Raw genomic sequence first — 10528 nt, forward strand, 5'->3', positions numbered from 1 at the left:
ATCAAACTGCTTCTGAACCTCTTCCTGGATCTTCTTGGACATGTCGGGACGTGTTCTTCTGAGTTTCTGTTTGACAGGCAGAGAATTTTCTTTAAGAGGTAACCTGTGCACAACAATATTAGTATCTAATCCAGGCATATCTTCGTAAGACCAAGCGAAGATATCAGAATACTCTTTCAACATTCCAATCAACTTTTCTTTCACATCCTCATTCAAAGAAGCCCCTATTTTAACCTCCCTTCTTATCTCTTCGGTGCCAAGATTTACCGTCTCAATAGGCTCTTGATGTGGCTCGATCACTTTCTCTTCTTGTTTCAACAATCTGGCCAACTCATCAGGGAGTTCACAATCTTCTTCACCCCCTTCTTCAGCGGTATAGATAGGATTGTCGAAGTCATAACGAGGCATAGCAAGATCGTTGTCAACAGAATCCGGAGGAGAAGTGGATCTGCATGGATTATGATTTATGCTTTATTTTAGAATGGAGGGATGATGATGACTAAGCAACGTTGTCATTTTTTTTATTTATTTATAACAAATGTAAAAGTAAAAAAGGAAAGACAGGGAACAAAATATTTGAATGCAAAAACGTCCATTTATTAATGATTTTAACATTGAAAAACAACAAATGATGCCCTACATGTGTTCACTGTGTCTTGGGCAGAACACAGGAATTATTGTATGATAAACAAAAACAAACAGTATTACTCTTGATCAAAAGCAATTGAGATGATGTCCTCGGACGACCAGTTGAGAAGCTTCTGTCCTGGGACACGCGGCTTGATCCATTCTTCAATGTCATAATCGCTATCCATATCGTCATCAGCAGCACAGACATGATCTTTGACGATGCCAACACTAGAGAACTTGATCGGAACGAAGGTTCCAGACTTCTTGGGGACCTCATTTGATGAACTCTGACCCACTTGATAACCAATCCCACATTTATCCAGCTTGATCGGTAAATCCAAGACTCGGCCCCATCCTTCAGGATGACCAGATTCAACCACAGCTTTAGCTTCCTTTAGTGAAGACATGGGAGCCTCCAACTTCTTATTTTCAACATAAGGGATCTTGATGGTCTGGACAGCCTCAAAGGCTTGGCAAGGCGTCTCGTGGACCTCTCCTTCCACATCAATATACCTGAAGGACGCAAGATGGCTTACCACGTGTTCTTCCTCCCCACATATTGTGACTATCTTTCCTTGAGTTGCGAATTTGAGTTTCTGATGCAATGTGGAAGTCACGGCCCCAGCAGCATGGATCCATGGACGTCCCAGGAGACAACTGTAAGACGGGTGGATATCCATCACAATGAAAGTAATAGTGAAGAGCTGAGGACCTATCATTATCAGCAAGTCAACCTCCCCAAATACTGATCTCTTTGATCCATCAAAGGCTCTCACCGTCAATTCACTCGACCTTATCTGAACACCAGAATAATCTAGCCTCATCAAAGACGACTTCGGTAATACATTCAAAGAAGATCCATTATCCACGAGAACGCGTGATAACATAGTCCCTTTACACTCCACCGATATATGTAAAGCTCTATTGTGGTTTCTACCTTCAGGAGGCAGATCAGCATCAGTGAACCCCAATCCATTACCAGCATTAATGTTTGACACCACCCCTTCAAGTTGATTCACTGAGATCTCTGGAGGGACGAAAGCAGTACTTAAGAGTCTTAGCAAAGCATTTCGATGTGTTTCCGAACACAAGAGCAACTGCAAGATCGAAATCTTTGATTGAGCTTGATTCAGTTGGTCAACCACTTTATACTCACTTTTCTTGATGTTCTTGAGGAACTCTTCCATCTCTTTGGCCACAGTGTCTTCAGAGTTAGAGCTTTGCCCCTGATCCACTGTATCTTCTACCACTCTTTTCCCTTTTGCTTGAGCTAGAGCTTCTGCATTGTCATCGCGAGTATTCTGGGGAGGATTGAAAATACGACCACTTCTTGTCATTCTCCCAATGCCAACAACATTATCCACATCTTCTTTCTCAACCGGCATTTTAATCTCATACTTGGCCCCTTGGTAGAAAACTTCTCAGCCATAATTCCATTGGATTGCTTTTTCACTAGTATATGGGACGGGACCAGGCAACGTAATGACCAAAGGCGGCGCTCTGGTAGGAACTGGAATCTTAGCAGGAGTATACGGGATGGATACCACATTGACTTCATTCTTGACTAATTCAGGATGTCGCACATGCTCAAACTGTAGATACCCATTATCTATCAACTGTTGAATCCCACTTTTTACCTTGTCACAGACTGAGGAAATGGCCGTGCAATCAGTACATAATTCTCCACAACCAGAGTATAGACCCATCCTCAATAATTCTATCTTCAACAATGGTAACAGAGAGCCCAATTCGGTCACATCCTTGACCAAGTGAGCGTCTTCGACAACCTCGATGGCATTTGCAGCATGAGTTCCATGGGGAGGCATAGGGTTCTGTACAACGTTAGGTCCTTGAGTAGGGGTGAACTCAATAGCCTTTGAATCAATCAGATCTTGTACTTTATGCATGAATCCTATGCAATGTTTAATATCATGACCAGCAGCCCCAGAATGAAACGCACAGTGAGCATTAGCATCATAGTTAGGAGGGAGCTTAGCAGGTGGAGGGCCCATGGTACGAAGTTGCACCAACTCAAGATGTAAAAGATGAGCAAGTAGTTGTGCATATGTAATGGGTATGGGATCAAAATTTCTTGGCGCTCTCGGCTTTTGCTGATACTGATGCGGAGGATACCTCTGCTGTTGTTGTTGTTGTTGAAGAGGAGCATTCGGTATGGTCACAGCGGATACTTGTTGATAAGCATGGCCTTTGCCTTTACCATAGTAAGCAGCACTTGTTTCACCATCTCTTTTCTTAGCAAATCCGTTATATGGTTTCTTCCCTCCTGCCCTAGAGGAGGAACTAGCAGCACTTGGATTCTGTATTCTACCAGCCTTAATTCCACTTTCAATTCGTTCACCAATCATAACCAACTCGGCGAAACTCGAGGATGCAGAGCAGGAAGAGTAGTATTGGCCCTCCAGAGTATTGGTGAACATATCCATCATTTCTCTTTCCAGCATGGGTGGTTGGACTCTAGCCGCCAACTCGCGCCATTTCTGCGCATATTCTTTGAAGGACTCATTAGCTTTCTGGGCTAGATTTTGTAACTGAGTGCGATTCAGTGCCATGTCAATATTATACTGATATTGCTTCACGAAGGCCTCAACCAGATCTCTCCAACTTCGGATGTGAGCTCTTTCCAACCTCATGTACCACTCCAAGGATGCCCCAATAAGGCTATCTTGGAAGAAGTGCATCAACAGTCCTTCGTCCTCAGAGTATACATGCATTTTGCGATAGTAAGCTCGGACATGTGTCTTAGGACAAGTATTCCCCTTGTATTTCTCAAAATCAGGTACTTTGAGTTTCGGTGGCACACGGACGCCAGGAACCAAACCCAAATCACTGATATCCATACCAAGTCCTTGGCCTTCCATTGCCCTCATCCTTTCTTCCAGACCTCTAAACATCCTTCCAGCATCATGTGGAAATCCCCATTTACTTTCAGGAAACAAGTCCTCGTGTTGGTCCTCTTCCAACACGGGGATAGCAGCAGCCCTTCTGATTTGTTGTGTGGTTTGTCCTTCAGGAGAAGGCTGGGGAGGCCCACGGGGATTACCTTGATTAGCAGCAGGAGGAATTACACCAGGTCCTCCGCTCACAGGTTCACCATTGACACGAATATCAGCAGAATTTCTTTGCGGGGGGTCCGCAACAACCTGAGCAACTGTGTCCATCCTGATTCTGAGCTCTTCTTGGCGATCAGCCATGCTTTGCATGACTTCCATGAACTGAGCCATCTGAGCAGTAACCTGAGTTCTCATCTGGATAAGATCGTCCCTTAACTGATCCATTTGCAGTGAATGATTAGCCCTTGTGTAGTAGCGATGTGTAGGTGGAGGTGCAATTGCTGAAAGAGAAAACCTGGTCAATCAAACAAGAATACCATTTGGTGCACCTGTCATATATATGAATGTATGAAATGCATGTGTGCATGTGTGCATGGATATGTCATGTTTTTTTATTTTTAGGAAACTTTAGCTTTGTCTCAAACCAACAACACAAAATAATAGAAGAGACTGAAACATAACCAAGATGAATAGGAAAACTCCATTAGATTTGTAACCAAGTTCTTGACATAATCAGAATCACAAATTAATTCGCTCTCATGAGCCAACAACAAAAAAAATGGAACCAGGAACCACATCCAACAAGTCTGGTGGTGATTCAAATAACAAAGCCATCACTAAGCGGGATCCTCCATGTCCACATGACGGAGAGGGCTTTCTCCAATGTTCTTATCGCTCCAGGCCTTCTTTTCATTGAAAAGCTTTTTGGTATCATCACGGGTTGGCCTCTTAATGATCTCTTGAATCAGAAGGTCTTTTCTGAAGTGCATCGTTTCCACGTGGCGGTGCTTCAACTCCCAATACCTAGCTTCTTCTTGAACTTGGGCATTACTCTGATCCTTTTCTCTTACCTGACTTGTCAGCTTTCGGATCTCTTCATAACATTTCTCTATCTTTCCTTGGCGTTCCAACAGGAGTTTGTCTGCTTTCTTACGACGAGCCTTTTCTGAATTGGCTTCTTCAGTCTGAATCTGGAGTCTTTCAGTCAACTCTGCCAACTGAGCCTCGTAATGCTCTTTCATCTTCTTTTCTTGGGTTTCGATAGATTTAGAGCCTATAGTCATTCTTGGCCTCTTTTGAGAAGTGCTCCCTCTAGCATACAATTATTCGAGCTTTATTTCTCTTAATTTCAACTTATGGAGTGCAGAGAGCTTCTCTTGTCGAGCGGTATTCATATTAACGAGCACTGTTTCTACCTGTTTGGTTAACTTTCTGTTCTGCTCCACCGTTTCATTATAACGAGACATGGAAACAATGTTGGGTTGTTCACCAGCAAGGGGATACAAAGGATCTTTAGGAGGGAAAGGCATCCCTTGAGTATCAGCCACAGATTTGACCCACTTAGTATAATCCTCGTAAGTAGCACAATCTCTCTGGCCAAAATGTTTCTTATCTCGCCAACAAATACTCTTCCAAGCTTGCACCGCTTCTGCCATTTTCCCATTGTCAGTGGCTGAATGATAGAAAATAGTCTCAGTAATCTCTGTTTGCTCAGGAGGACTTACAAAAGCGTATCCATATGTTCTCCTAGCCAAGATGGGATTATAATTGATTCCACCTCTAAGACCCATGAGAGGTACATTATTGAACTTTCTGCAACTCATAATGACCTCCATGTCATCTAAAGCTCTATTGTACCAGACGATATCTTTGGCTCTCAGCCCCATAATCCTCTCAGCCCATTTAGATGTGTGTGTAACACCCCGATATCCGCTGCACGCATCAACCGTGTCGGCCAACCGAGCATGTTACCGGCTTAATCAATAATCCCCCCTAGGTCCGCTTATCGGCTGCCCAGGAAATATTGGTTTTGCCTCCCGCAGGAATCGAACCATGTACCTAGGGGTTAAGTACGTATTCATAGCAATTCCTGCTACCAATTGAGCTGCTAGCTCAAGTGGTAGCAGGAATTGCTATGAATACGTACTTAACCCCTAGGTACATGGTTCGATTCCTGCGGGAGGCAAAAACAATATTTCCTGGGCAGCCGATAAGCGGACCTAGGGGGATTATTGATTAAGCCGGTAACATGCTCGGTTGGCCGACACGGTTGATGCGTGCAGCGGATATCGGGGTGTTACATTAATTAATGTAACACCCCGATATCCGCTGCACGCATCAACCGTGTCGGCCAACCGAGCATGTTACCGTCTTAATCAATAATCCCTCCTAGGTCCGCTTGTCGGCTGCCCAGGAAATATTGTTTTTGCCTCCCGCAGGAATCGAACCATGTACCTAGGGGTTAAGTACATATTCATAGCAATTCCTGCTACCAATTGACAATGGAGCACAACATCTAACGAAACCTCCCTTTTGACTATTCTTGTGATGAATGGAGTGATAAACATCTCCCAAAAGCGTAGGAACCGGGTTTTGAAGAATGAATATATGAATTGCAATCATGTCAACAAAGTTAGCCACATTTGAGAACATCATGATACATAGATACTTAGAGCCAGGATAGCCCTAAATGTGTCCCATTCTTTTCCCTCAACAGCATCACAAGCCTTTTGAACCAAAAACTCCATACGAAAACCAAGACATCCCCCCTTTTTGGAGAGGTTTGCTTCCACGACCGACTTGCTCAAATAAAGAGCCTTAGAAATTTCAATGGACGTAGGGGCCTCCATGGTGCCATAGTACGGAACTTCTTCTTTTTTGACCGGAACACCGAGGAAAAGAGAATACTCCTCTAATGTAGGAACCAAGAGATAGTCAGGAACGTGAAACAGCGAAGAGAAGGATTGTAGAACTGAAGCAGGGTATGAACTCCTTCTTGCTCGTACTTGGTGAATGGCATCTTGAGAAGGCTCAGAATATACCCATATTTTTCTCAGAACTTGGTTGACTCATCTGGCGTGATCTTCTTTGCTAAACACTCAAGAGAATCCAGATTCGGATTCGGGAATGTATAGGAGAGGTTGCGTCTACCAGTCTTCATTGGTGGAGCCATGTGTTGGTCGGAGACAAAGCCAAAAGTTCCTGAAAATAAATGAACATGCATGTTAAATGATATGGTGGAATGCATTTCATTGGAAGAATCCTAAAGTCTTTTCATCACTTTTTCTCTTTTATTGCTATTTTTTTTCTTCTTTTTTTTTTCATTTTTTTTGAGGTAAAAGATCGTATATATTTTTATCGGGAATAGACTTTAGGATTCTCCAAGAATGAAGTGAGGTGGATGCAATAGCGTGATGTGTCATGTGTGTGATGCGGTGAGAGACTGAATGTCCCTCGCAACTCTGGATATCTGGGTAGCACTGAATACAATAGGTTCAAAATTTCGGCTTCAGATTGCAATATGGAAATCCGGGTGTGATGAAGGCTAGTATCCTGTCCCTCCCCAAACTCACAGGTATGAATTCTAGACACGGACAGGTGGTCCCTAATGGTCACTAGGGTCTACAGTTCCCATGGGGTACAAAGTGTTTGAGGCAACAAGCGTGCCAGACACAGTGTTCCATGAAAGAACCTCGCCCAGTTGTGGTACCCCATGTCGAGCTCGATCATAGCAAGCGCTACGGGAGTCAACATGGGCATCCACGCTAATCCTATGTGTCACTGGCCTGGGTAGTGGGCCTTTTACCTCACAGAAACCCCCCCACCTGCAAAACAAAGCAGAAAAATATGTGGCCCCCACGGGGACCCATAATATAGTCTAGATGCATGATATGCAAGCGGAAATAAACATGATATGCAAACATATATACAAGATGTAAACAAACAAACAAGAAAACACCCAATAAAAGAAACAAACAAAGGCTAGGATCGACTCGCTAAGAATGGACCAGCGCAGGTCTATCAACATCCCCAGCAGAGTCGCCAGCTGTCGCTATCGCAAAAAATGGAATCAGAGTCGCCACTAATATATTTCTCCCATCAAGGGAAAGGAATAACAGATAACCTAACTCAGAATAAGAACAAGGTCTTTCGACCAGAGAACAGGGCACGGGAGTCGGTTACGCAAGGGGAAGGTGTTAGCACCCCTCACGCCCATCGTACTCGATGGTATCCACCTATGTTTGTTTCTATCTAGAGGGTGTATCTATGTCTAAACCTAAATGCGAATGAATGCAAAAGAAATACGGGGAAAAGAAGGAATTATTTACAAGTATGCTCGCTTAGGCCCCGCGACCCAATGCCTACGTATCCCTTACAAGGAATCAGAGCGCCGTAGTTCGGCTCAAGATTTTCTATGTTTTGGTGTTTTTTAGGTGAACAGAGGTTAAATTCGCACTCCACGATACTCGACCTTTGGAGACTTACACGCCTAATTATGGAATGGATTCAACATGTTCTTAAGAATGCCACGAGGGCGAGAGACAGAAGAGAGTTTGAGCGTTTCGAGGGAATCCCTTAAGCAAGGGAAACTCGAGTTACTCTTTGGTTTGTGTTTTTTAGAAATTGGGAACTTACGCTCGGATGGTTCCCTTAAGCAAGGGAGATCCAAGCACTCGAATGATTCCCTTAAGCAAGGGAGATTCAAGCTTCTATCCCCTATTTAATGATTTTCACTTTTTTATTAATGTTTTTTAAGTGTTTTCTTTGTATTTTTTAGAGGGATTTTATTTAACTATTTATTAAGTGTTTTAATGTTGTAAAAAGAAAAAGAATGAGAAAAAGGGAGACTAACCTAATTTCTATGCCTAGAGTTATTGTTTGAAGGGAAAATTCTAAGTCCAAACTATGCTAAGCAAGTCTAAAAAACACACAAATAATATCAATTAAAAGAAAATAAAGTCTAATTAGAAATCAAAGATTAAAATCTAAAACAAAAGTATTCACAAGCAAATTTTTTTATTCATTTCAAAACTAATTCCAAAAATTAAAATTAGGAAAAAACTATTTATTTTTATTATTATGCACCAATCAACCATTAAAATCAATTAAAAATCAAAAATGAAATCTATGGATTGTTAAAAATCTAATTGGTTAGAAAATAATTTTTATCATTTTTATTTAGGCAAAAAAATCGAATTAACAAGGAAAAATAAAAAGAAAACAATTTGTATACTAAAAAAAGAAAACTGGCAGGGGTGCAGCAGTAACATTCAAAATGAACTAGACTAAGAAGCAACAAAACATGGGCCTTATAGTATGGGGGTGTGAACCAGAAAACGCTAGGCCCAACTTGTATCACCTTGTTCTATTATTATTCTTATTCAGCATGCACAATTATTTTGACACAAGATCCACATAGCAAAATGACATAGTAACGTGATATCAATTGGTTCAAACCATTTTAAGTCACATAAAGACAAAACAATTAGCCAGGGCCAATCAGAATTCAACACCTCATAGCTCAATGATTGTAGTAAAACAAGAATAGCAAAAAGTTTGGAAAAGCAACCAATAAGAGGGCGCCACCTATGCAATCGGATTGTAACCCGTGAAATGTAACAGACGCCGGGGATGCCAACTCCGGTCGTCTTCTCCGGTTGCTCCACCATCGGAGCTCGACTAAAACGCCCAGAAATCAAAGCGATGACCACTACCTGGCTTGGAATCCGGTGCTGAGTTCGAAAATGAGCTTAGTTTTCCCTAAAACCTTCTCTAACGTTCAAACCGAGCCACATAACTAAACCCTAACTTCTAAAAATTCACCGAGAACGCAAGCTAATGGTACTAGATCAATCCTCATGCTATAAAGAGCTCATATACATAATTTAAACGCTCGCACAAACATCACTTCACACAAACTGAAAACGAATCTCAAGAATCCAAAGATTGAATACAAATGCATATGAACCTGCGGCACGCTATCTATTATGCTGAGAGGGATTTGGCAACGTACCTGAACGAATGTTGAAGCAAGGGGAAGAACTCTACGAGCTGCTTTCTGTTCCTTAGCTTTTAGACGCTCCACTTCAAATCTTGTTCATTTGTGCCGAGAAATAAACTCATATCTTAGAACTAGATGCTCATATTTGCTTCTTCAAGAACTCGCAGCGATTATGATGAATGAACACGTTATGCCTAGGGAAGTGAAGATGACGATGATGATGATGATGGAATAGTGAGTAGAGGATGAAGATTGATGGTGGAAGAGTTTGTTACGGCGGCCGGAGTTTGTTGTGGTGGCCGGAGTTTGTTGCTTTAGGGTTGTTAGGGGTGGTTGATGAGGGTTGGTTACGGTGAGAGAGGGAAGAGGGTGATGAGAGTGAAACTGAAAAGGAAAAGTGGGAGAATGAAAGCGTGAGAGTGTGTTGTGTGAGGTGTGGCTTTATATAGAGTGAGGTGATTTGGCTCATGGTGTGTATGGTTGTAGTGGGACTTCTCTTATGCTTAGTGAACAAGGGTCATACATTTGTAGTAACTTTTCTTTTGCTTTTCACGTGCAGCATCTTGCATGGCTAGATGTGGAACTCTTCAATACCTCATATGAATACAACCCCGGAACCCCACTTTGAATACCTATATCTCTAGCTATGGACCTTCAAACAATTCCCTCTTGGTATCAACTTAAGGAGTTCATGACATAGAGCAATTTTGGTGTTAGGTAATGCAAAAACTTTTAACTACAAAGTTGTAGTGTGCCATGAGATGAACAATTTTTATGTTGACCTTGTCTTGAAATTATGCATAAAACCACGTGTAATATTTGCATGAAGTTGGCTGCTCATCCCTTCTTAGAAACTCGATTTTACTAAGTATGGAATTTTCTATTTTTAGCAATTTCAAGTTTCAACTAACCTTCCAAAAATGGCAACTTTGATTATTTTCTTGGTTTTAATCATCCTTTGACTTTCCTTTGACCGATTTTCCACCATGAGTCAATATTTGACAGTTGACTTGGTTTTTGACCAAAAAGTCAACTTTTCCCGATT

At 42.0% G+C, this 10528-nt stretch overlaps 2 protein-coding genes across 2 annotated transcripts; both read right to left on the reverse strand.

Moving 5' to 3' along the window:
- Positions 1 to 704: 704 nt before the first annotated feature.
- LOC131623115 (uncharacterized) lies at positions 705 to 2015 on the reverse strand. The gene has a single exon (XM_058894131.1). It carries the CDS (start codon positions 2013 to 2015, stop codon positions 705 to 707), a length of 1311 nt encoding a protein of 436 aa, XP_058750114.1.
- A 36-nt stretch (positions 2016 to 2051) lies between these two features.
- LOC131623116 (uncharacterized) lies at positions 2052 to 3842 on the reverse strand. Its single transcript, XM_058894132.1, has one exon. It carries the CDS (start codon positions 3840 to 3842, stop codon positions 2052 to 2054), a length of 1791 nt encoding a protein of 596 aa, XP_058750115.1.
- Positions 3843 to 10528: the final 6686 nt, after the last annotated feature.

The sequence above is a fragment of the Vicia villosa genome, unplaced genomic scaffold, assembly GCF_029867415.1.
Source record: "Vicia villosa cultivar HV-30 ecotype Madison, WI unplaced genomic scaffold, Vvil1.0 ctg.000052F_1_1, whole genome shotgun sequence".
Classification (NCBI taxonomy): Eukaryota; Viridiplantae; Streptophyta; class Magnoliopsida; order Fabales; family Fabaceae; genus Vicia; species Vicia villosa.